The sequence below is a fragment of the Podarcis bocagei genome (genome assembly GCF_964188305.1).
Source record: "Podarcis bocagei genome assembly, chromosome: 4".
Taxonomy (NCBI): domain Eukaryota; kingdom Metazoa; phylum Chordata; class Lepidosauria; order Squamata; family Lacertidae; genus Podarcis; species Podarcis bocagei.
The window spans coordinates 97,077,168-97,103,625 of record NC_138128.1 but is presented as its reverse complement, the minus strand read 5'-3'; the positions used below and the strand labels follow the sequence as shown (position 1 = coordinate 97,103,625).

At 43.1% G+C, this 26,458-nt stretch overlaps 1 protein-coding gene across 1 annotated transcript in view; it reads right to left on the bottom strand.

Moving 5' to 3' along the window:
- SEMA3D (semaphorin 3D) overlaps positions 1-26,458 on the bottom strand; it is a 184,828-nt gene that overhangs the window by 8,007 nt on the left and 150,363 nt on the right. The window contains exons 12-17 of the mRNA XM_081191628.1: positions 25,242-25,464; positions 21,273-21,361; positions 18,021-18,062; positions 16,029-16,186; positions 14,375-14,439; positions 10,920-11,059 (exon numbers count right to left, since the gene is read on the bottom strand). Of these exons, the coding sequence (XP_081047754.1) occupies positions 10,920-11,059; positions 14,375-14,439; positions 16,029-16,186; positions 18,021-18,062; positions 21,273-21,361; positions 25,242-25,464 (717 nt within the window). The remainder of the gene's footprint in view (positions 1-10,919; positions 11,060-14,374; positions 14,440-16,028; positions 16,187-18,020; positions 18,063-21,272; positions 21,362-25,241; positions 25,465-26,458) is intronic.

The following is a 26,458-nucleotide window of genomic DNA, read 5'->3' as shown; positions in this document are numbered from 1 at the left end:
TTGAGAAGGCGATTGGGCCGCATCCGGCCCACAGGCCTTAGGTTGCCTGCCCATGCCCTAAGCACTTAAAATTATTAGCCAGTGGCCACACAAGAGAGTTGGGGGAGAGTTATGTAGCTGCATAGTTCTCTCCAGCTGAAGTTCGTGGGTCTTGAGAATGCTTGCCTTTGCCTGGATTTTACCCAAACTGTGTGGAAAGGGAAGTTTTGAAGAGGACGTACCTCTTCAAATAAACTAGAGAGCATTATTGATCTGTCAAATATTGTGGCTCCTATCTGTATCTTCTTCCACTAAGCTTAAGCCAAGTAATGCAATTCAATGTTAAGAAGGAAACATCTTAAGGGATATTTTTGTGTGCAATTTCTTCTTGTGGGGCAGCTCATCTAATTTAGTGATCTGTTGCTTATTATCCTTTCTTCTCTTTCCTTGGTTAAATTCCTCTCCCTGGTTTCTCATTTATCCATTTTGTAGGATTGTAAATCAGTAGCGTTCTGGGCTGAACATGACCAGGGAGCGATTGAATTTGTATATGCATCCCAGAAATGAAATTAAGACATTATAGCTAAGGAACTATTTTAGTCTGGAAAAGGAGGCTTACAAAACTCTGCAGTAGCACTGGTAAAGTGAATGCTACCTTTTGTGTGTGTTTTTCCCCTAAGGAAGAATCGTGACACATTGATGCATCATCTAATAACAAAGGAAGAATGTTAACTCCATCCAAATAGACATTTATGCTGCTCTATCTGATTAAAACTCATACAGGTAAGTGGCCAAGATTTATTTAATTGAGTGACAGCCCTAAAGGAAACTAATGAATCAATAATGATTGCACTGTTGCCTCAGCTAATATTTACAAGCATTTCAGTGAAAAGAGGAATAGAAAGAGATTAGCATTTGATCTAGTGGGTTGGAAGAATCCAAGGGACAGCCTGAGTGAGATAAACACAGGACCAAGAAATCTGGACTTGACAGTCATTTGATGTATGAAGGTAGCATGGATGATAACATTAAGGCAAGTGGGAAATAATTAACAGAAGAGGGTCCTGCTGGATGAGACCAAGACCACTGAGTCTAGCACCCTTCTTCCAATCAGCCAGAAGTTTTTGGGAAGTCATCAAGGAATGAAGATTCTTGGGCGTTAAGAGATCTGATGAACATGGAATGTCTATTAAGCTCCTATTGTTATTGGCTGTTGATAGGCCGACCCTGCATGAACTTGTTTCATCTTACAAAGCCAGCTTTTGGCAATGAATTCCACAGGTCAAATATATGTTACTAGGGGCTGTGACCCTATTCACTCTGCTTCTCAACCACCCTATCATTCCTCACACATTAACCCCCTACAGCACCCCCCCCCCGCTACTATTCAACTACTATATTTATATGCGATAACTCCCCATCTCATTTTTCGCTTACGATGGATAAAACAGTCTTGGTTACACCCTGTTTTGGAGGCCTTTTCACAGACTGCAGAGGAAAATCCAGGTTTATCTACAAGCATACACTTAAGAGAGAACTGCAACTGATGAAACACATGTGATGCAGTCCCATTTTAGAATAAAAAGAAGACTACTGTGTTAAATGGTCCTGAATTGTAGTTGCCCTATCATCTATCTCTATCTATCTATCTATCTATCTATCTATCTATCTATCTATCTATATCTCCTGACAGAATGAAATGATGACTGATTTGGGCAACGCTTCACTGCTGTCTTCCTCTCCCGCCTTTATTTATTTCGTATCCTGCTTGCCCAGAGGTTCAGCCCTCATTCTGCCTTTCCTCTTTATTTTACACCCTCTCAGGACTCTGGAGTTTCATAAACACCTGACATTTCATTACTTGCTACTAGATCTTTAACCTTTCACACAGATGCTTAATTTGTACCAGTTTCTGGGAGGCAGATGAAAAATGGCCCCTTAAATTCAGAGAACAGACAAAAAAAGGTGGATACAAAGACAATTGCATCACATTATTGGTTTTGTTTTGTTTGGATGGCTTTCATTCCCTTTGTATATCAGTTCCAGTGTTATAATTGAGCTGTTTAAAGACTATATAGGGCACTCTTCATTTTATAGAGATTTAGTTTTCAGTCTTATATGCACTTACCTGGGAGTAAGCACCGTTGAATTCAGTGAGGCATATGAATAGGCATTTATAGGATTTCACTGCTTGCCATATTGAACTAACTGGATCCAAAGCTGGTGGAACTTACAGCCATGTTTGGTGGAACGTGGCTGAAAAAGCCCACTTCATGTATATACATAGTTTCATATACATATTGGGTGCAATCAAGTCATGAAGAAGGGCCAATCCGAACAATCATTTTTACCTAAAGATGCTTCCCAGGCAGCCCCAGGGACAAATTCCCGCAGAGAACCTTTTCCCTGAAATGAGGGCTCCAAGATACAGGTGCGACTTTTGGGAGGAGATTCCTGAAACGGACCCTTTCCAGCTCCCATGATCATGAGCCCCACACCAAGAAATGAGAGCTCAAACACTATTGCTGGAACAAGACATTCTCTGAACTGAGACATCCTTGGGGACCATTGCAGAGAGAGCAGGAAACCATAGGGGCCCAGCCACTGCACTGTTGGATCTGTCTTAGGCCAGTTTTCTGTCTCCAATAATGGAAATAATAATAGAGAATCATAGAACTATATAATTGTAGAGTTGGAAGGGACCCCAAGGGTCATCTAGCCCAAAATAATAATAATATATACAGGGCAGTAAGCCAACAATGCTGCTCTGTTACATATTTCTAGTCCCTAGTATTTAGTTGTAAACTGCACCTACGCTTGCATGCTCTCTTTAATAATTGCAGCTGCAGACTGTTTGTAGACCTACAATCGATTTACCTTTTTTGGGGGGGGGGAATCTTATTTACTGGCCACCACTATTCCTTGAGGGAATATGTTTACTAATTCCTAATTTGTCTTCCCTGAACCTTGCAACTGCCAATCATTTTTGAGATTGGAATGCATAAATTAAGTATGCCTTATGTCCAGCTCTCACTTCCATACATCACTACTGGTTTTCCCAGTAGTGATGTATGGAAGTGAGAGCTGGACCATAAAGAAGGCTGATCGCCGGAGAATTGATGCTTTTGAATTATGGTGCTGGAGGAGACTCTTGAGAGTCCCATGGACTGCAAGAAGATCAAACCTCTCCATTCTGAAGGAAATCAGCCCTGAGTGCTCACTGGAAGGACAGGTCCTGAAGCTGAGGCTCCAATACTTTGGCCACCTCATGAGAAGAGAAGACTCCCTGGAAAAGACCCTGATGTTGGGAAAGATTGAGGGCACAAGGAGAAGGGGATGACAGAGGACGAGATGGTTGGACAGTGTTCTCAAAGCTACTAACAAGTGCCTGGCGTCTCTGGTCAATGGGGTCACAAAGAGTTGGACACGACTAAACAGCTAAACAACAATGTTAGAATAATTACAAAGGACTAAAATACCATTTATTTTAACTGCCTTCCTCAGTCCAAATTGGAGAGTCATATTTAAGTGTTCTGGACAGAAAGCCTTGAAGCAGTGAAGAAAGAAATTAACAGAGGATGCAAAACTGCGCATACAATCCGGCTAGGTCAATGCCACTTGCCCTTTGTGGATGGCGTGCTTTGAAAGCTCCCATCATTACAAACCGCAGCAGCTCTTCCACTGTTAAAATATTGCACCTGTCTGTGAGGAGAGAGTGGCTTCAAAGGCTGCTTTCCTTCATTAATCAACAAAAGTGCTGGAGGTAAAATAAAGGCTACAAGCAGGTTAAATGCAATGTGGAAACAAAAAGCAAGCATGCATTTTTGCTGGGGCAAACGGAGAATTATTTTTGGAAAACATTTTTGCTTTCATCTCTAAGGCCATTCTGAAACTCACCCTATCTTTTGAGGTCAAAAGTAGGTAGTTGTGTTGCTAATAACATTAATATGCATCATTTCTAAATCACTCAGACTTTTTCAAGCCCCTCATCCAACAATCTCAGGAATGTTTGTCATTATCACCAGCACTTCTTAATATAACCAATCAAATTTAACAATGCAGTGTGAACGTTTTTCAAGTTACACCGAACAGTTTTTGAGTTACACAAGGAACAAAAAAAAATGAAAAGGGAGAAAAATAATATTTATGTCATTTGGTTCTCTTGTTTCTGTACCAAACACATTTCTAAAATTAATCTCTAACCTTCCTGATAGACAAACACATTTTTTTATTTTCTTCTACTGTCTGCCGCAAAACGGACCTGTGAGTTCAATTAGCTTGCTGCTGGAGATGGAATAGAATAACTCTTGAGTTTTTGTTTTGTTTTTTTGTATGTTCAAAGGGAAATACAATGCCTTCTAATTAAGGGAGACTTTTCCATAAAAGCTCTGGGGTTGCCCTTGAAGACTGTCTGGAGGCTGCAGCTAGTGCACAATGTGGCTGCTAGGCTGGCAGGTTGGGCAACCCAATCGGATCATGTGCCATTGGTCCGAAAGCACGGCATTGGCTGCCAGGGAGCTGCTGGGCCTAATTCAAGGTAAAACATGCAAAACTCTAAAAGTACCTAAAAGAATGCCTTGCCCAGCATCAACCATCTTGGACTCTATGATCAACAGGTGAGGCCTTGGTGACCACCACCAGTTGGCACTGATTCATGACAAGGCCTTTTCAGTGGTAGTTGCCCATTTGAAAACAGTCCTGTTTATCTGGGCATTTGGTGGCTGGAGGACACTGTTCCTGGCGACCGTGAAATTATGGTATGAAAGAATGTTTATGACTGTAACTCTTTCTAGAATATTTTAACTGATTTTATAATACTTTAATTTTTAAAAAAGTGGATGTGTTTGACAGTTTGGGCTCCTTCGAGGGGAAGGGCAGGATATAAACTCAATTAATTAGGCCAACAAGGACTATCCATTACTACCCTGAAATGGATAGGTAGCCGTGTTGGTCTGCCATAGTCAAAATAAAAAAATTCCTTCCAGTAGCACCTTAATGACCAACTAAGTTAGTTCTTGGTATGAGCTTTCGTGTGCATGCACACTTCTTCAGATACACTGAAACAGAAGTTGCCAGATCCTTCTATATAGTGAGAAGGTGGGGAGGGGTAGGAGCTCATCTCAGCTATCTGCCAATCTCCCATTCCCACCACCCTTCTGAGTAATACCCCTCCCCACCTTCTCACCATATAGAAGGATCTGGCAACTTCTGTTTCAGTGTATCTGAAGAAGTGTGCATGCACACGAAAGCTCATACCAGGAACTAACTTAGTTGGTCTTTAAGGTGCTACTGGAAGGAATTTTTTTACCCTGAAATAATCTGTTGAAAGGCCTCAACACTGTGTCCTTGCTCATAGAAATTCTTGCACACATTGAGGTGTTTTCCCAAAGGACCCGTGGCACCAGTTGTAGACTACCATGATTTCATGTGACTATGATTCTTGCTGCTCCAATTCCTGTGTTTCCACATGGAGGTTGCACTGGCAGAGTAACTCCCAATATATTGGAAATGTTCTCTAGTTAGCTTGCTATTGTGAACAACACTGTCACCAGATGCATACAGGCCGCTCATAACTCTTGTAGTGCAAATTCCAGATGCTGTTTCAATCCTTGGAAACTAGGAATGTTGGCCACACCATTCACTGCAACTAGGAAACAGCCAAGAAGGTGGAATACTGGCCTAGAGGAATTGCCAGTCACATCTAATGCAACCATTTTGCTCATGTGATCCATGACTATTTCCACAAAATGTTCTAATTGAGTTTCCTGCTCAAGGCAGAAACGGTAAGTAACAAAATCCAGGAGGCCATTACCAAGTGAAAAATAGCAGATTACTGATGGAGCAGGTGAGAATAAAACTTGTTCTGATCCAGTTCCATCTGGCCAACTGTAAACGTGGAGGAATGGAAGGAGTAACAGGAACTCCCAGTTGTCATTTCAAGAATACGGCTTGTCGCATATCCTGGAAATGCACACGGCTATTTGGCAAAGCAAGAATCCCATGGGATTCTGCGTTGGGGCCAATCAAATGCAAGGGGAGCTCAGATTTTATATATTCACAAGAGGCCCTTTTGAAGAAACGAATAAAAAAAATCAGAGCTTCTTTTTTTGGCCTGCCACTCATCATGTGTGCAGAATAACCTAATGAGGAATAAATAAATAGAAGAGCATAAGATGCATTATAGCTTTATCATCATCATCATCATCATCATTTTATTTGTATGCTGCCTTTCCATAGTTAAAACAATGCTCAAGGCGGCTTACAACATGGCAAGATTTACATAATTACAAACATAACAAAAGTCATAAACAATAAATAAGGTAAAGGTAAAGGGACCTTTGGGTAAAAATTGAAATTGGGTAAAATGTATAAAGTCTGTAATAAATGTTGGAAGTGTCAGGAGACAGAAGGAACATTTTACCATATGTGGTGGGAATGTAAGAAGGTGAAAAGTTTCTGGGAGATGATTTATAATGAGTTAAAGAAAATGTTGAAATATACATTTGTTAAAAAACCAGAAGCTTTTCTATTGGGAATATTGGGTAATGAAATTAGTAAAAAAGATGTGAAATTAGTTTTGTATGCAGTGACAGCAGCCAGAATTTTGCTGGCACAGAGATGGAAACAGGAAGAAATGCCCACGAGAGAAGAATGGAGAATGAAACTGATGGAATATGCAGAAATGGATAGACTAACGGGGCGAATTAGGAATCAAAGAGACCAGAGATTCACCGAGGACTGGAAGAAATTTACAGAGTATATCAAAAATGTTTGTGATGAACAATTAACATTTGTTGGTTTTCAAGAAGCTCTGTAAAAAATATTGATAGAAATATTGCTTAAAAAACATGATATGATTAAGATTGTTAGAGTGCAATATAAAATTGAGAAATGTGAGATGAAGAGATAATACGGACAATTGTCAGACACACTGATGGAAGTCTAAAAGAATGATTAAGTGAGAATTGGATGTTTAATCTTGTACAAATTTATGTTGGAAAATTAATAAAAAATAATTTAAAATATTTTTTTTTTTTAAAAAAAAGGTAAAGGGACCCCTGACCATTAGGTCCAGTCGTGGCCGACTCTGGGGTTGCGGCACTCATCTCGCTTTACTGGCCGAGGGAGCCGGCGTACAGCTTCCGGGTCATGTGGCCAGCATGACTAAGCCGCTTCTGGCGAACAAGAGCAGCGTACGTAAACGCCGTTTACCTTCCCGCCGGAGCGGTACCTATTTATCTAGTTGCACTTTGACGTGCTTTCGAACTGCTGGGTTGGCAGGAACAGGGACCGAGCAACGGGAGCTCACCCCGTTGTAGGGATTCGAACTGCCAACCTTCTGATCGGCAAGTCCTAGGCTCTGTGGTTTAACCCACAGTGCCACCCGCGTCCCATAAACAATAAATAAAACACATTAAAAAGCACACAACAAAAGAGAAAAAAAAACCAATTTCCACATAAATCATAATATCTAAAACTAAGAATACAGCACTCTCTCACCTCTCCCACAACCTACATAGTTCCTGTGATAAGTCAGTGACTAACTTTCAAACCACAGGAACAAACACGCCCTTCATTTAACAACACTAGAATGAGAGTGCCAAGCAACTGACTCGTGACCCTTTTAAAAAAACTGCAGGGAGCTGGACTCCCACTGGCGATAGAATGACCTGGTGACAGCTCCGGGACCAGCGGAGATCCTGTTTGCTCCCCACACCCTGTTCTGACTGGAAGTGGGATTCCAAAGCATGACCTCAAAGGTGAAGACCAGGGAGGCATCCTGCTGGGCCAAATGCCTGCTAACCAAATCTGGATTTTGCCCTCTCCTTCCCCTCAGGAAACAGTATTGCATGTCACCATGAACAACACATGACCCTTCTGTTTCTGGAGTGACATTTACAAGATCCGCTGAAAGATCACAGCAGCTATTACAGCACTTCACTTGGTAGTATCCCAGGCACAATGTGCAAAATAGGTGGCATCATCATCCGGAAATATGGTAGCTTTTAAGATGATATATTTTAAAAAAGAAGCATGGTTACAAAAGGAGAGGGAAGTGTGGGAGAGGGAGAAAGGGATGAAGAAAGACTGAAAGCAGGAAAAGTTGTTCAAATAAATGGGAAGAAACTGTGACTTTACGAAGAGTAATGCTGAGTACACACCATACATTTAAAGCACATTTACAGCACATGACTTCCCTAAAGAATCTCAGGGCTTATCCACATCTATGTTTGCCCCTCCGTTGGCTCCCAGGAAACCTGTGCTCAGTCGGAACAAATGGCAATTGGGTTTTCCACAGACTGAGCTCTAAAGGGCAGGTTTTCTAAGGGGAAACCTTTTTTCTGGTTTTGCAGAAAGGCAAAACCCCTCAGACCTGTGCCTAGGAAGCATGGAAGAAGCGGAAAACTGATTGGATCCCTGCTTTCTAGGCATGAGACAAGCGGAAGTGTGGAAAAGTCCTAATTGTGGGTGCTCTTCAGCATTTCCCCAGCACTTAAAACTGCAGTACAGTGGTACCTTGGTTTGCATACGTCTTGGTTTGCATACATTTTGGATTACAAACACGTCAAACCTGGAAGTGTGTGTCCTGGTTTGCAAACTTTTTTTGAATTACAACCCATTTTTATTTTTTTGGATTACAAACAAATTTTTTGGGAGGCCCCATTGGCGAAAGCGCACCTTGGATTACAACCTGTTTTGGTTTACAAATGGACCTCCGTAACAGATTATGGTTGTAAACCAAGGTACTACTGTACTTTTAACCTTGGGGTAATGTATTTCTGGGGACGCGGGTGGCGCTGTGGTATAAACCACTGAGCCTTGGGCTTGCCGATCGGAAGGTCGGCGGTTCCAATCTCCGTGATAAGGTGAGCTCCCATTGCTCGGTCCCTGCTCCTGCCATCCTAGCAGTTTGAAAGCATGCCAAAAAGTGCAAGTAGATAAATAGGTACCACTGCTGCAGGAAGGTAAATTGCGTTTCTGTGCACTGCTCTGGTTTCGGTGTTCTGTTGCACCAGAAGCGGCTTAGTCATGCTGGCCACATGACCCGGAAAAACTGTCTGCGGACAAATGCCAGCTCCCGTGGCCTGTAAAGCGAGATGAGTGCCACAACCCCAGAGTTGTTCGCGACTGGACTTAACTGTCAGGGGTCCTTTACCTTTTTAATATATTTCTACAACTATAGGGATTAAGAGTGTTCAGCCAAACATTGTGAAAATGCCACAGTCTCCTGCTGGACAGCCCACTGCATCACAATTTACCAGCAATATGCTTTTATTTTATTTTTAAATTCTGATTTCAGGCATTGTTGTGTCCCCTATGACACACTGTAGTGCAGAAACTACCCATCAGTGCTTATTAAGTTCTAAAGACGGCTAGGCTCTTAGGAAGCAAAGTCCAGACCCAACTTTACTCCTTTTAAATTCCTTGATGGTTGTGCCATAACTCCACAGCAGAACACAGGTGGCAGGAGCTAAATCCCAGTTTGGATCACAGGCATCAACATTTAAAAAAGCAGAAAGCAGCATTAGGAAGCAGCATTAGGAAGTACTCCTACTTGAGAATTTGGAGAGGTGTGGGTAGCCAGGACAGATAATGCTGGGCCAGATGTATAATTAGTCTAGCTGGTAATGATTGTAATAAAGATTTGGTTGATTGATTGTTTGAATTAGTCGAGCTCAGTCTAAGACAGCTCCAGATGTGCAAACGATGCCTACTTCTCTACCCATTTGCTGTGCAATACCAATTATTAGAGTGCTTAGCCAACAGAATTAAAAAAGGGGGAGGAGCAAAGGATCCGTCTCTGCTGTACTTTCCATCCCATTCTATACATGGCAATAGAGTTTATTTTATGGAATTATGTTTATAAATTATTAAATGCATACACACACACACACACACACCTAGGAGCACACAAATGCACACTGGTGATTCAGGGTCTAAAGGTCTGAATACAGGTTCCATCATGATCCATCATAACTTCTAAGATCACCCAAGAACATCATCTGCACATTATTATTTTTTTGCAATGTACCACAGAGGAACACAGTAAAATACTCTTGATGGTTTCCCCTCAACTGTAAAACAAAACAAAACAAAACCCACTGCTGAACGCTTTGCCCTGAAGATCCCCCAAAGTCTGCCACTGCATGTTTTCCAAAAGCACCATGAGAATTTTTGATCTTTTGATAGGTTTACAGTAGGCAAGGACATGATTGTATGAATACTGAATACATGCTTTCTGTTATGAGATGGGCTTAGCGATGTTAAATTCTCGAGAATAATCTTTTGGAGAATATTCTCGAGACTATTCTCCAAAAGATTATTCTCGAGAATTTAACATCACTAAATGTTATGCTCATTGCGTAAAAAGTAAGCCAGGTTCCAACTGCTCAGAGTTTCAGAGGCTCCCCAGAGACCAGCAGTGAAAGCCGCAGGGGATCAAAAGCCTTTCTTTCAGCTTCTGTTGTTTATCTATGCTCATCTCTTGAGAGGTTAATTGTCTGTGCTTCTCCCCCTCCCAACCCCTGGGGAAAAGGAGTTTCCAGAGGAGATGTATACACAGATAAAGAATGAATGGAGAAAGGTGGCCAGCATCTCTGTGACCGTTTTCAGTCATCTCTGCATGATTTGTTTGAACATGACTTATACGTGGTTCCTGTGATGAGCCCAGCATTTAGCCTGGATGGAAGAATTGCAGTGCGTGCGAACATTACAGTGAATATCCAAAACTCCATGCGTAATGTTAAAAGGAAGGCTGCTAATTGCACAGGGATTGTCTTCTTGGTCTTGATATTCCATTGTGGTATTATTGGAGCATTCCCAAGTATGTGAGCTGAGGCAAGGGAGACCATATTTGTTCGTTCTATTAACCCCTGCCTTTGACCATGGAATTAGAAGTTCTCCAGAGGGAAAATACGTTCTTAATGATGGTAACTTACCTCTTCCTCGTGATCTTCTCCAGAGCGTTGAATGAACCACCTGATGGAAGCTTGCTGGGACTTTGGAATACATTCTAGGAACGTCGAATTAAATTCGATGCCAAAAATCACCTTTTCATCAGTGGTTTCATGACTAATGCCTGGAACGCAAACATGGTACAGAAGATTAACCCTGCCCTGATTTCTTAAAGTGAAGGGAAAACATAGCTGATGTAGAACAGATGGTAGAGCAGTGCATGGACTGTGAAGGGAAACAAGAGGCACCTCAAGTTTAGCACAACACACGATGGTTCAACCTGGTGTATAACAATGCTATTTAAGGCTGAATTGGTCACTTCCTTTCAATTAAACCACTGATGGAATCAGAATCTGATCTATAGCCCTTCTTAGAGGAATTCTTCTCTATTTAATGAGACTGGGAACCGTGAGGAGGATACAGTGACCTTGCTGGCAGGCAGCTAGCTCCAGGAAGAGGGTTAACAGAAGGAGTGCTACAGACTTCCTTAGAGGCAAAGTTCCCAGGGACATCATCTGGAACCTGAACTCTAAATTTGCCCCACCACTGAAAAGTAAGCATTTGGGGAATCCATCCCAGAACTAAGTTCCTTCCCTGGGAGAAATCTTAGACTTTCTGAAGCAGCTCACAAATAATAAATGCACTTCTTAACAAACATAACTAGAAAGATAACTAATAAATAAATGCAAACTTTTTTCAGCTTAAGTCATTCAAGGTTACCTGGAGGAGGAACAGTGGTACCTCAGGTTACAGATGCTTTAGGTTACAGACTCTGCTATCCCCGAAATAGCACCCTGGGTTAAGAACTTTGCTTCAGGATGAGAACAGAAATCGTGCAATGGTGGCACAGCAACAACGGGAGGCCCCATTAGCTAAAGTGGTACCTCAGGTTAAGAACAGTTTCAGGTTAAGAATGGACCTCCAGAACGAATTACGTTCTTAACCCAAGGTACCACTGTAAATCTATAAACACAGACCAGGAGTGTCTGGCAGAACTCTCCGAAGTGATGTATGATTCAACAACAAGCCTTAGATGGAAGAGGGACTCAGGGCCAGAATCTGTGGGGGGTTTTCTGCTCCGGGTGTGAATGCACACAGTCAGGACACTGGAGAGTGATTGGAAGCAGCTTTGAGTGCCACCTGACCTGAATCACAGGATATAGCAATGGATACGCTAAACATTTGGGATATCTCCCTGCTACCATTGTGGTGGAAGAAGCCCACCCTGGGCACAAGGCTTGACATGCCTTGTCTTCACCTTCCACCCTGTTCTTCCTTCAAGAACTCCCCGTGGTCACATGGTGTTGCAAGATTTTGAGTTTGTACAGGAGGATGTTAACAGATCCAGATGTTCTGCTGCAGACTTCCATTAACAGTCAGGGGCAAAGTTGCCAGAAGCATTTCTCTGTTAGGGATATTTCAGGCTGAGTAAGGCTAGGGAACAGTTTCCTTCTTCATCCTGATTCCATCCCTCCAACCACAGGGAACAGGCAAACTAAGCGAGGGTGGGAGAAAATGACATGTCTTTCTATCCCTCCATCAATGCTCTGCTTGCATAAATTCGTAAATAAACACAAATACTGCAAATTGCCATCAGCTTCCTGCGGCATCCTTCCAAATGAAACCAAGCTTGCATAAATACTTTTTGCCTGGAACTTCTCCCCATTTGGGAAGATGAGGAGGGAGTAAAAACCTGCTTCCTAAATGTCTCCCACTGAGGCAGCTTAGAGAGCCATACCTGCAGCTTCTATCTAAGCCATGTCTCTGGGCAAAGGCCAAGGTGAAAAGAACAGGCCCACATACAGCCATGAACAAAACCTGTACCATGCAGGTCAGAAGACGTTAAATGTGGCTCTTATATGAGGAATTCCATTCCCACAGTCCATAACTGCACGGTGCTTTATTTTGTATCAACTCCTATCAGTCTACAGGACAAAGTCAATTGGTTCATTCCAGAAAGAGAACTTATTGTTTCCTTGGGTCACTGCTTACACTCTTAAAGTAGCAGCACAGAAAGCTGCAGCCCTCAATCACCCTGTCTGTACTCGGGCCCATTTGATGGCCCTTAATTTTAGTTTACAACAGAGCTCTAAATGAAATAACTGAAGAGCAATTGAAAACAGTTGCGCTTCCTGGATCAAATAATAAACCAAATGTGTGTTCGGGCAGGGGACCCTATTGTTTTGTTTAAGAAAGGAAAACAAAATACCCTGTTGAACATTTGAAACGTTAAGTTACATTGTCACAGAAATTTCATCTTAACCACAAGACAGCAGTACCAGTTGCCAGGGGAGTAAGCCGGACCACTTGGCAAGCCCATCAGTGTCCATAGTGGTGGGAGACAGTAGGCCGTTGTTAAGAAGAGGATTGTTTAATTAGCAAGGAAGAATTAGAAGAAGGCCTGGATAGCTTGATAGCTGGAACTAAGATGCTAGATCTTTGCTCTGTGGAAATAAGCCAAGGGAATGGGAAAAAGTGTGCTTCCTCAGTTTTCCTTGGGGGAATTCTGCTTCTTTGGCTCACTTGCCTAAGCCGACCTCCTGCGTTGCTCTTGGAAAGCTGTAGCGTTCCTCTCACGTTCAGTTATAGTACTTACATAGACACCAATTAACTCTTCCATGGTCGTCATCTCCAGAACTATTCCTTTCTTTGTGTTTCTTGAAGGGTTGCAGAGAGTCCAACTAGCTCATTGTTGGTTCAGGTATACAGCAAGAACCAGCCAACCAGACCTGCTATTCTTTTTTTTTTTGGGGGGGTGGGCATATTTGTCCCAAGTTGCTTCCCAGACTTCCACAGACTTCCCTGTTAACTATTTCTACTCCTGATGAAGGCATAAGAAAGGAATACAGGCGACTCTCAACCTACACGGCATAGAGCCAAAATCGTCTCTAGTCAGAACAAGTTGGCTTCAATGGCAGGTGGGATTGCAAAAGTCTTTCTTTCCCAGACACCTGCCCTCTCAATTTTTGTGTGTGCACAGATTAAAAGTGTGCATAGTGCAAGTTACTTGTAATGAGTTCTCTGCCTGCAAGGGTACCCTCTGCTTTTTCTGTATTTCTGTTTTGCCTCCAGGTTGCATCACTTCACATGATGCAGCACATCTATGGACCCCGGTTTTGCCAACAGCAAGCTCACTATAGTCCTAGACTAACTCCCAAGAGGCTTGCTCGGTCTATTAGCACTGAGGGCGCTGCTTACAGATCTGCTTGTGCATGCCATCTATCAAGGAATGTAAGCCAGATGTTGTTTCCAATGCTCTAATTCAGCCCTTGAATTTAAGAAGTAAATGCCTTTTGGTCTACACAGAGTCACCACAGCCTGGCTACACTTCTGGTATCTGAGCATCATCTGCTCAGTAACCAGGCCTTGCAAGAGCTGAGCACATCATTTCATTAGGCCCCTCACCTATCTTTGTGGAGACAAAGATGCAGATACTTACTATCTTCTGTATCACCGCACTGGGTAGCTGGGTCTCCATATTTGACGTCTTGCCTCCTTGCACGCCTGGAAAAATAAAGGTTGTCATGACTTTGTGAAATTATGCCTGCTGTTCTTCGGATGTGGGATGGAGCTTAAGGGAAGTTGCTCACTTGCAGAAAGTAACATCAGATTACATATATGAATAAGGCATCACTGATATTATAGTCACAGTCAACTTTCCTTTTCTTTCTGGTGTTCAGGCTGCGAGCGCTGCTTCTTCCATAGCCAAATAAGCACCATGCACCCAAAAGAATCAGGCAGGTAGCAACAGGCCTTGGGGTACTCCGAGCTTGGCAGAAGTGCAAAAGTGAGTGGATGGGGGGAAGCCTATGGAAGAAGGAAACCTGGAAAACATTCCAGTGAGAACTGGGTGTGCTCCTGAATCCTGACCCACTTTTGTGGGGTGGGGTGAGGAATACCCAGAAATCTGGGGCAGAGGAAAGAGAAAATGGAATGGAATGGAGCTCCTGGAATCCCAAAGAGCAGCATCCCACACAGCAAAAGCTTGTTTCAGGTCCCAGATGTATCGCCCGATGCCAGGTTGAACACAAGACCTTTTAATGGCTGTGCACTGAGTAGCCCAGGACCTCTAGACACACGACCCAGGCTTGCACCCCAGGGAAGTCACTTTGGTGCTGCTAACACAGCAAAAAACAAGGCAGGAGGCAGCAGTTAAGCATTTCTAGCCTCTGCAGCCACATCAGGCGCTGTGATTCTCCAGATGCTTGACTTCAGCCCTGGAGGCACACTCCACTGTATCTTGAGACAGGTGCCAACAACCCTGGGACCTTAATTCCAAGGAAGTCAAGCCCAATATATGTACTGCAGTCCCTGAAATGTTTCCACAGTTCAGAGGTTAGGTAACACGTAACAGTATTCAAAGATTCCTCCTGCTGACATCATGGAAACATCTCTGTGTGTGTGGGGGGGGGGTATTTAAGTTTTACCCAGAGTACAGCTGTTGAAATCAATGAACATGACTAAAGGTAAAGGGACCCCTGACCATTAGGTCCAGTCGTGATCGACTCTGGGGTTGAGGCGTTCATCTCGCTTTATTGGCTGAGGGAGCCGGCATACAGCTTCCGGGTCATGTGGCCAGCATGACTAAGCCACTTCTGGCGAACCAGAGCAGTGCACAGAAACGCCGTTTACCTTCCCGCTGGAGCGGTACCTATTTACCTACTTACACTTTGACGTGCTTTCGAACTGCTAGGTGGGCAGGAGCAGGGACCGAGCGATGGGAGCTCACCCCGTCGCGGGGATTCGAACCACCGACCTTCTGATCGGCAAGTCCTAGGCTCTGTGGTTTAACCCACAGCGCCACGTGACTAAGTGAGGTCTATTAATTGCATTTGGTCTACTCTGAGTGAAGCTTAGTTAACCCTACCCAGATTACCTGTACATGAACTAGCAGAACAGATGGTACCAGAGGATCCATGGGGAAGCTCTGGTGTCCTCCACCGCCAATGCCAGCCTTGAACTCATCCCATAGAGCCCAGAGCTTCACAGGTTAACCCAGCAGTGTGGGAAGGAGTAGCTCTGCATTAAATCATGGGGATCACGTAAAAAGCTGCTCTTAGATGCTCGGTCAAAGCAGGAACGATATCACTCACCTTTTAGATGTTGGTGTGTATCTAGAGCATGAATTTCCATCCCAAGCACAATAGGGGTCTCTGGCAAGGCAACAGTCGGCACAAGCCTTGCCATATGTGTGACATCTGTGTAGCGAGAGCTGAGCCAATCCATCTCTGGAACCAATGTACAATTGTTGCTGAAAATCAGGCGAGGCAAATGAATTAGAAGCGTTCTTCAAGAAACCTCTTTTTCTTTTGGCCTTGATTTCCTTCTTAGCAATTTTTCATTTAAAAAAAATCTATTTTTATACAATCCTTACAAATTTATACAGCAAATGCAATTTATGTTCTGGTAATCAGTGAACAAACTCTGTTTGTCCAAGTAATCTCTCTGCGCAGTTAATCTCCAAGTTTTTAGAGCAGGGTCTATTTAGTTGGCTTTCCTCAGCCAGTCTGATATAGACGGCAATCATTGCTTCTCCAAGTAAGTTGCAAGAACAATCTGAGCTGAAATCAACCCAAGTAGACATAACATTGCCAGTCTTTTTATACTGGCTCTCAAGTCCACATCAAAGATCCAGTGCAGGTAGCATATTGAAAATGGTATAAAAGTTCTAAAACACATACTAGTATTGAATTCCATAATTCCATTCACAGAGAGATGTAAGCTATGAAGCTGACTACAATACTAGCTTAAAACCAGAGCTGTGTCAAAAAATCCCTTCCTTAAAAACAAAACAAAACCCTTTCAATTAATAAGTGAAATTGCATCTGAAAATTATCAGACTGGAGCAAAAAAAATTCATGGGTGGAATGTGGGGTTTTGTTGCGGTTACTTTACTTTTGAGATAGCTAAGGGGCATTTGTGAGTACTGTTTCATTCATGCTCCAAATCATTTCTCTGGTGGTCTTCACTCTGCCGCCTTCCTGGGTCTGCAAGCTTTGTGAAAACCCATGATGTCCTTCGCTACGCTCAGAGATGCCTAACACCTGCCTGACAGCTGTTTGTTGTCATTTTTTAAAAAAGGGAAGGCCTTTTACTTTGAAAGGAATCACTGCATGAAAGCTACATGTGTGGAAAGTTTTTTTTTGTTTTTAAAATAATAATAATAATAATAATAATAATAATAATAATAATAATAATAACTTATTTATTTATTTATTTATTCATTCATTCATTCATTCATTCATTCATTCATTCATTCATTCATTCCCCGCCCATCCAGCTGGGTTTCCCCAGCCACTGTGGGCGGCTCCCAACAGATTAAAAACAGAATAAAACATCACACATTAAAAACTTCACTAAACAGGGCTGCCTTCAGATGTCTTCTAAAAGTCAGATAGTTGTTTATTTCCTTGACATCTAACAGAAGGGTGTTCCACAGGGTGGGCACCACCACCGAGAAGACCCTCTGCCTGGTTCCCTGTAACCTCGCTTCTCGCACTTGGGAAATTGGAACACAGGTTTGGTACAATCTAATTAAAATACATCTTTGCCTGAGAAACCTATAGAAATGGGATTTTTTTTCATGAGCTCTATCAATATGGACTGGAGTAAGTTACCTAAATCAGAGGAAGGTCATTGTAGTTCTATTGAGGCTGTAATCCTTATTAAGGAGCAAGTCTGAATGAACACAATGAGATTTACTTCCAAGTAGAGTTGCACAGGACTGGAAAATCACTGACTAATTTAATTTCAGTGGTACTTCAGTGGTACTTCAGTGCAACTCATGCGTTTGGGAAATAAAAGAACAGAACAAACATTACTTCACCCCTCCCCCCTTTTATATTTTTTTCTTTTTCATAGATACAGGAATGTATTTCAGAACTAAATAAGTATTCTGATATTGAATGTGAGTGGTTAGAGAAGACTGGCTAGGGTGTGACTTTTTTTGTATGCTTCAAGAAAAAGAAAGAAATGGAAATATTAGGATAGAAAATGTTTAGATGCCCTCTTTGAAAAACAGGTATAGTTATCTCCAATAATGTACAACCAATTTGCAGGTGCTAAAATTGCTAATTATAAATTACCTGCTTTGGAGACATCTCCATAGTCAAGATGGGTGAGGGATGCTGAAAAGGAAATGGAAAAAAAACCCAATGAAAACCCTTCTTCTGCTTAGATTGAAGACTATCAAACATTTGTCGCTCCACCAGCAGGAGGCCAGTAGCCAAAACCCTTTTCAATTTTACTTAAGTGTTTGAAATAGTACTTCCCTAGAAACCAAAATATTCTGAGACTTTCAGCCTGGGATGAATTCACCTGTGACAGGAATGGAAACTCATTTGTTTTCCCCGAGAAGAAAATAGGGAGTATTTCTGGAAGTGTGCCCATTTTCCAGGTGTGTTAGTCACCCACTAGACTTTGGGAATCAGTGGGGATTTGGAGCTGTGTTTCCGTGTCTTAAGTCCAGCACTCCAAGCATCACACATTCCGAGCTCTAACATGTTGTTTAGTCGTGTCCAACTCTTTGTGACCCCATGGACCAGAGCACGCCAGGCACTCCTGTCTTCCACTGCCTCCCGCAGTTTGGTCAGACTCATGTTTGTAGCTTCGAGAACACCGTCCAACCATCTCGTCCTCGGTCGTCCCCTTCTTCTTGTGCCCTCCATCTTTCCCAACATCAGGGGCTTTTCCAGGGAGTCTTCTCTTCTCATGAGGTGGCCAAAGTATTGGAGTCTCAGCTTCAGGATCTGTCCTTCCAGTGAGCACTCAGGGCTGATTTCCTTCAGAATGGATCGGTTTGATCTTCTTGCAGTCCATGGGACTCTCAAGAGTCTCCTCCAGCACCACAATTCAAAAGCATCAATTCTTCGGCGATCAGCCTTCTTTATGGTCCAGCTCTCACTTCCATACATCACTACTGGGAAAACCATAGCTTTAACTCTAACATAGCCATTGCAAAGGATCAACTGCAGCTGTGAAGGCCAACCTTCTTGGAAAATGTGTTCAAAGAGAAGTATCTGAGCAGGGCTCCCTTGAACAGTACGCGATTCATACTGTACACAGCCCTCAGGTTCCTTCTGATCCGCTGAGGGAAAGCAGACAGGAATATAGTGCTGGAAAGACAGGAAAGAATGCACACATTCCACAGCCTCTTCTTCTCCTGTCCGGGGGTGCCAAAAATGTCAAATGCCTGTGCCCCTGTGGCACCCATCTCACAGATTTCCCACACATAAAGAGGGTGGGCATCCATACAGGGTGTTTCGGAACGTACGGATTCACTTGGCTCCTCTGTAAGTCACAGAGGTCATGGGCTGATTCGGGCCTCACACAGTCACTACAAGTGCGGGCCCCTAATGTATTTGCCATTTTTATGGTTTTCATTTGTCATATTTTATGGTATTTGTAAACTGCTTAGATTTTTCCTCTTAAAATGTTAAGCAGTATATAAGTTAAATAAACAAATACATGGGAAAAAATGTGAGCCAGCAACAAGATAAATTCCATGTGCTACATTCTAACTCATTATAAAGAGGTATTTTCCCTATGTACTGTCAAATGGAAGTGGGCAGGATCAGTGGCGTAGCGTGGGTTGTCAGCACCCGGGGCAAGGCAAGTAATTTGCGCCCCCTAACCCGTGGATTTGCGCCCCCTAACCCTAACCCCCAGATGTTGTGCCTGGTGCGGCCGGGCCCCCCTGCACCCCCCACGCTACACCACTGGGCAGGATGGCCTGAGTAGACAGACTCTTTGGTACAAGTCTTATATCTCTCCATCACTTGCTCATTATTTATTTGTCTCAATTGCATCATGGTCTTCCTTCAAAGGATAGTTCTCTACTCCAGCAACAATCTCATGAAGCAGATTAGGGCAAGGGACTGTGAAATGTTCCTGGTCAGTCAAGGAGCTTCACAACCCAGCCATAACTTGAGGTTCTCCTGACCAAGAATCTCAATTGAAGGGTTGCCAACTGAGCCCATGAGGGGCTTCCATGGAAAGCAACTGGGTGGCATGAGAGGTCAAACACTAGAATATTCTGCCCATTATGCTGGATCTGCAACCATCCCCTGATGCAGCCACTCTTCAGGGCTTGTGAGTGCTGCCTTGTGTTGAATGAGGCCAGGGAAGGGAGTAACTATTCCCTCAGGGCAAACCATATAGATGACTGCAGATGAGGCTGAAGGCAAGAAAGCACCCACCACCTGCAAAGTCGTCACAAGGGCTGGCTCTTGGAAACCCCAACATCCAATGACATCATTCTGGTGTGGCTTCTTAAACATGTAAATAAACTACAGTCCCTTCTCTCTTTCTATTTTTTTCCCCCGCATGAAAAAAATAAGAAGTGCATTTATAACATGGAGGAACATCTGCTGAGCAAATAGCGCTGTTTGGTATTAAATCTGATATGGCGCCTTTCCCTTTGACGTGATCTCGCAAGTATGCAGCAAATTGGTACATGCTCGGAAATTCCTGATTACTTGGCAGCCTGTTGAGCACTCTTGGCCTCCATGGCAGCAAAAAGATGACATTTAAAACAAGAAGTATTCCACCTCTGTAATCAAGGTACCAAGTGCACAGGGAGAGATTTACCTGGAGAAAATATTGTTTTCCACAGACATTTAAGGCAAGGGCATCAAGGATGATTTCAAAGCCACCAGACCATTGCAGGAAAGCCAAAGGTTGGACCTAAAGCCGACTCCCTAAGAATCATGGCAAATGAAGAACATCTAATTCCATCATAGTTATGGGCCAAGACCAAAAACTGCTATTTGGGGTTTGGGGTGTGTGCCTTTTCCTTCCTCACCTATCCTACCCCAGGCTGCAAAAAACCAATAAATTTTGCTAATCTGATATTGAAATCAATGCAGATGTTTTGCCCAAGCAGGAACCTCCAAATTCACCTCATATTTCACTTCACTTTCTGTGGCAATTCTGCTCTAAGCATTTAAGTTTCTTTTCACCATGATTCCTTAGTTTAAAAAAGCATACAGAATTCTTAATTAAACTTCAGCAGATCCTAGAATTTTCTTCAGGTGACTGGAGATGTGAGTGACTTATTCTTGAGGAACACAAAATGAAGATTTTATGCCGTCCCAAAATGATTCTTTTTGAAGAATGAAATCCACTGAGCTTTATTTTCCTTCAGTTGCCCTTCTGAAAGAGCTCAGTTGGCAGAGCATGAGATTCTTAATCTCAGCGTTGTGGGTTCAAGCCCCACCTTAGGCAAAAGATTCCTGCATTGCAGGGGGCTGGACTAAATGACCTTTGTGGTCTCTTCCAACCCTGCAATTCTGTAATTTTGTGAATTGTGTTCCAATGGATGAGGCTTGTAATCTTACCTTGAATATCTGCAGCTCTTCCAGAACCACTTCCTCCATGTCTCGCTTCTCCTTGGTTATACTCAGAACTTTCAGTACTGTTCCGACATCTGCAAGAAAGGGACACAGCCGAAAATCAGTGGCCATTTTTGGATTTTACATTAAGATTTTCCATCTTCTTTAGATATGGCACCTAACTGAGTGCAGACCTCCTCATTGGATTCTCTCTCTCATTTTTTTAAGCAGACACACATTATGATGCCTTTGCTCCATGAATCTCCCCAGTGCTTTTTTTCTAAAAAAAAAAAAGTTTAGGGTTTACTCTCACTTTCCTACTCATATTGAAATACTGCCCCTCAATGAGGCCAGACTTAGATTCACAAAATGTTTAGGGGTATGCGTCCCCCTGTGTCCCGCCCCCCCAGAAAAAAGCACCGAAACTCCCTTTCTTTTCACTATACGACTCTCTGCCACTGGCTAGAAAACAAGAAATGTACATCTTCCTAAGTGCCAAGGATGGAGACGAAGAGCTTGATATGGGATTGCCATTTCCTGCAGGAGCCCCATGCCAATGGTCATGTTGAATTGACCACCCTTAAATAGTCACAAGCTCTTGTAGCACATCCAATGTGGAAAAAACTGTATCTGGAATCCATAATAATTTCACCACGCAGCATCTATATAAGGTCCATGTTCGAATAAATGTATCCAAGTCAAATTCATGGCATCATGAAGTCATTGGTTTAGCATTTGGAAACTAATTCTACAATGGCTTTGTTTTCCCAAATTTGAAATGAGGACCGTGAACTATGACCTTAAACTACAAGAGTGTTGTAGCGTTGAGCACAAACAGAAAAGCAGTTGATTTAGTTCAGGTGTCACCAGATCTCATGTCTTGGAACTATTTAGTAGCTCTGAGCATGCACAAAGTATCTTTCCTGAGCACTGAGTAACCGCAGCCTCGCGGTCCTCATTGTGAAGCATTAAGCAAACAAACAGCAAAACCAATGCCATTGCAATCAATTGTCCTGCGTTATTTCCAAAAGAAAAGAAAAAAACCCCTTCTCATTTTGTTCTACTCCAAGGCTACACATGGGACATGCATATGGCAGTGATTAAACAAACAAAAGATCCTGGAATTGAGTGACTGGAAAACAAGGCTGGAAAAAGTCTTAGTGAGCTGAATCATTTGTTGCAACATGTTTAAAATACTGCAGAATTTTCTCTATTGACTAAACTAACTTTTCCCACAATCTTACTTATGGTGGGTAAACAGAAAAAGAGACTAACTATGCAATCCAATACACAGAAATAAGCAAGCAGTGAAGTCTGTCTTTAGCATGACTTTGTAAAAGGCAGGTTTTAAATTTGTAAAATAAAATAAAAATGTCATGCATCCCTTGGGAAGCTCAATTTTCAACAATTTAGATACTGCAGGCAGTACTCTTCTGTCTGCTGAAATTCTGGACTGCCATCTACTGACTACATTTTGTGCTATAACCTGCAAAAAAACTGTTTCAATGAAGAGCAACACTGAATAATGATAGTTTTTTCACACGTTGGCCTGGTGCAGACATAACGCTTTCAACCATCATTAGCACTAACCATGGTTGGTTGCCTTAACCCTGATTAAGGCCCCAAAGGTACTATGGTACATTGGTTTAACTTCCTGAGCAAAGTCCTGCCCCTGAAAAATATATATCAGGATATAGCAACATGACCTGTTTTATCATTTTGCAAGCAGAGAGACCAGGAAAGGGGGGGAAACTGACTTAACCACAATTTGCGTAATGCAGATATAAAAATTAACCATGCGTAATGCAAACAATGGTTTGCAAACCCACTTTCAGGCCTTGATTTCACATCCTGGTTGGTGGCCAGGCCTTAACCATGGCTAAAGAAAACAAAAGCATGGTTCATATTTTGACCACAGAGAGTTGCTGCTATGCAGTGAGGAAACAAGCAGAAATGTGGAAGTACAGTGATACCTCGGATTAAGAACTTAATTCATTCCGGAGGTCTGTTCTTAACCTGAAGCACCACTTTAGCTAACGGGGCCTCCTGCTGCCGCAGTGCCGCCACTGCACGATTTCTGTTCTCACCCTGAAGCAAAGTTCTTAACCTGAAGCACTATTTCTGGGTTAGCGGAGGCTGTAACCTGAAGCGTATGTAACCCGAGGTACCACTGTACTCAGCAGGCTTCAAATGGAGGGAGCAGCCTTGAACTTATCTGCAGATAGGCACCTGTTCCAAATGCCTTGGCATTTCTACAGGGGCAGAGGAAGGGGGGTGCGGTGGGTGCAGGACGCCCTGGGTGTCACCACTGAGGGGGTGACAACATGCCAGGCAGCACTCACCGCAGGGCCTGCAGTGCGTCCGAGCCATGCATCTCTCCTGGGCGTGTGCAGGCTCTGCGCTGACCAAATGGTCTGCCCGCTGCCTCCCCCCCAGCTGTAGGGTGGCTAAGCGGGAGGAGGCAGGAAGACTCCAGAGGCCCTGCAGTGCGCCCTGCCCCTATGGGCAACTGAGCGGCTTCCTCCGCCACTCCACGGTTAAGGGAGCTGGGCATGTTTAGCATGGAGAAGAGGAGGTTAAGGGGTGATATGATAGCCATGTTCAAATATATAAAAGGATGTCACATAGAGGAGGGAGAAAGGTTGTTTTCTGCTGCTCCAGAGAAGCGGACACGGAGCAATGGATCCAAACTACAAGAAAGAAGATTCCACCTAAACATTAGGAAGAACTTCCTGACAGTAAGAGCTGTTCAACAGTGGAATTTGCTGCCAAGGAGTGTGGTGGAGTCTCCTACTTTGGAGGTCTTTAAGCAGAGGCTTGACAACCATATGTCAGGAGTTCTCTGATGGTGTTTCCTGCTTGGCAGGGGGTTGGACTCGATGGCCCTTGTGGTCTCTTCCAACTCTATGATTCTATGATTCTATGATTCCATTTCTGCCTATCACCAGAAGGAGCTGATTTAGCCTCAGTGTAAACACTCTAGAATCTTTCCAGTGAGACAACTGGATCTGCAGTGAGGGTTTATGCATGACAACCATATCTCCTACTCCAAACCTGCTTCGGGTATTTTTCAGTTGCAGCCATCCTCATTATGAGACCAGTGCCGGATTTACGTATGAGCTAAACAAGCAATAGCTTAGGGCCCCGCTCTCTTGGGGGGGGGGGCAAAAAAATTAAAGAAAAAAACCACTGGATGTATATTTCCAAAATATAAGATAAAAAACAAATAAAATAAAACCTACATACAGCAACAGTGCTTTGTGTTGTGTAAAGGCAAAGGTAAAGGGACCCCTGACCATTAGGTCCAGTTGTGGATGATTCTGGGGTTGAAGCTCATCTCGCTGTGCTGGCTGGTCATGTGGTCAGCATGACTAAGCCACTTCTGGCGAACCAGAGCAGCGCACGGAAACGCCATTTTACCTTCTCGCCAGAGAGGTACCTATTTATCTACTTGCACTTTGACGTGCTTTCAAACTGCTAGGTTGGCAGGAGCTGGGACCCAGCAATGTTGCAGGGATTCGAACCACCGACCTTCTGATCGGCAAGCCCTAGGCTCTGTGGTTTAGACCACTGGGCCACCCATATCCCTTGTGTTGTGTAGGTTCATAAATTACCATATAGCATATATTCAACACGAAAAACAGCAACAATTTGTTGTTGATCCAGGACAGCTGGACATATAAAGGGCCCCATTACTTTCAGTAGCTTAGGGCCTCATCAAACCTAAATCTGGCCCTGTGTGAGACAGTGTACAGCCAATGGACTGGGTCCACAATCTGACTAAGGCACATACTCTGCCCTGAAGAGCAAATGTTCTTTCTCCAGGGTTAAGAAAGGAGGGCAAAGTCTTTCGCAATCCCAAAGCAATCCATATACGCAACATTGTTCCATGTGTGTGGAATAAATGCAAAGGGCATTTTGTAGGAAGAAATAAGTCTCTATGGGAAACAGAGGAGCCAACGTCGTGCATCTCACCTGTCCCTAAGAACATGACATCATACTGGCCATCTTCAGCCATGACACGATCCACCACAATCTGCGTCAGCCTGTAGTCCACATTGATTTGAGAAAACACCGGCGCTCCGGTTACTGGGTAGACTGATTTGTACATCACCGGATGGCGCTTTATGAAGCTAATGACATCGTCAGGAAAATCTCTGGTGGACTTGATGGATGGGTCGTACGTTTTGCTGGGGCACTGCACAATGAAGACACAAGAGAAAAGCTATGAGGTTCTTTTTCTTTGCCTGCCTGTAGACTTTGAAATTTCTCTTTGCCCGGTTGCCCATTGTGTGTAAAAAAATCACCTTTAGGCAAGCAGGGAGGGGAGGAAAAACAGAAAAAGATGGACAGAGTAGAAAAGAAAGGATTAGGGAAAAAAGACAGAGAGTTGGAACAATGTGAATGATCCACTAAGATCCCACCCACCCCCTTGAATTTTTGCTAGCATTTCAAGAATGTTACTTTGGTACTGAAGGTAGAAATTTTTAGGACTTGAGTGTTAAAACACAACCCATGTAAAATGCAATGCCATGACTATCTATTTAGACGTAAGTCCCACTGAGTTCAGCAGGGATTGGTCAAGACAGATGTTCAACATACTTATGAACTGTATTTCCCCCCCAATAGTTAATAGACACTGCCCCCTTGAGGCTACTCAGGAAAAGTAGTAATGTTCTGAGGAAGTGGAAACCAGTCTGCGAAAGCTTCTGCTGCAATAAATCTGTTAGTCTTTAAGGTGCCAGAAGACAGTTGCCTTTGCAGCAACAAAAGAGCAACATATTAAAACAATATTAAAACATATGCAGACACATTGCAATAAGTCTTGTTTGTTATCCAGGCTCCCGAGTGACATAAAATTGGTTTACAGTAGAAGAAGTCTAGCAGAAATTGTGACAATATGTACAATAAAATATAATACTAAAGTGGGCGGCCGGGGGGCTGTAGCCAGCATGTGAAAAAAACGATGAATTAATTTACTTATATTTCTTTTGGCCACAGACCATCCTAATAATAATAATATAGCACTGCTGCAAATTATATTAAAAAGCAGTTGCTTAGAGAAAACAGCAGAGAGAAAACGAGTGCAACACAGCTATAATCAAATTTACAGTCGAACACATGAAAATTGGAAAAGGCATTTAAGGGACGGGCAGCGGCTATGAGCTACTTTTCCATGACGTTTCCTGGTC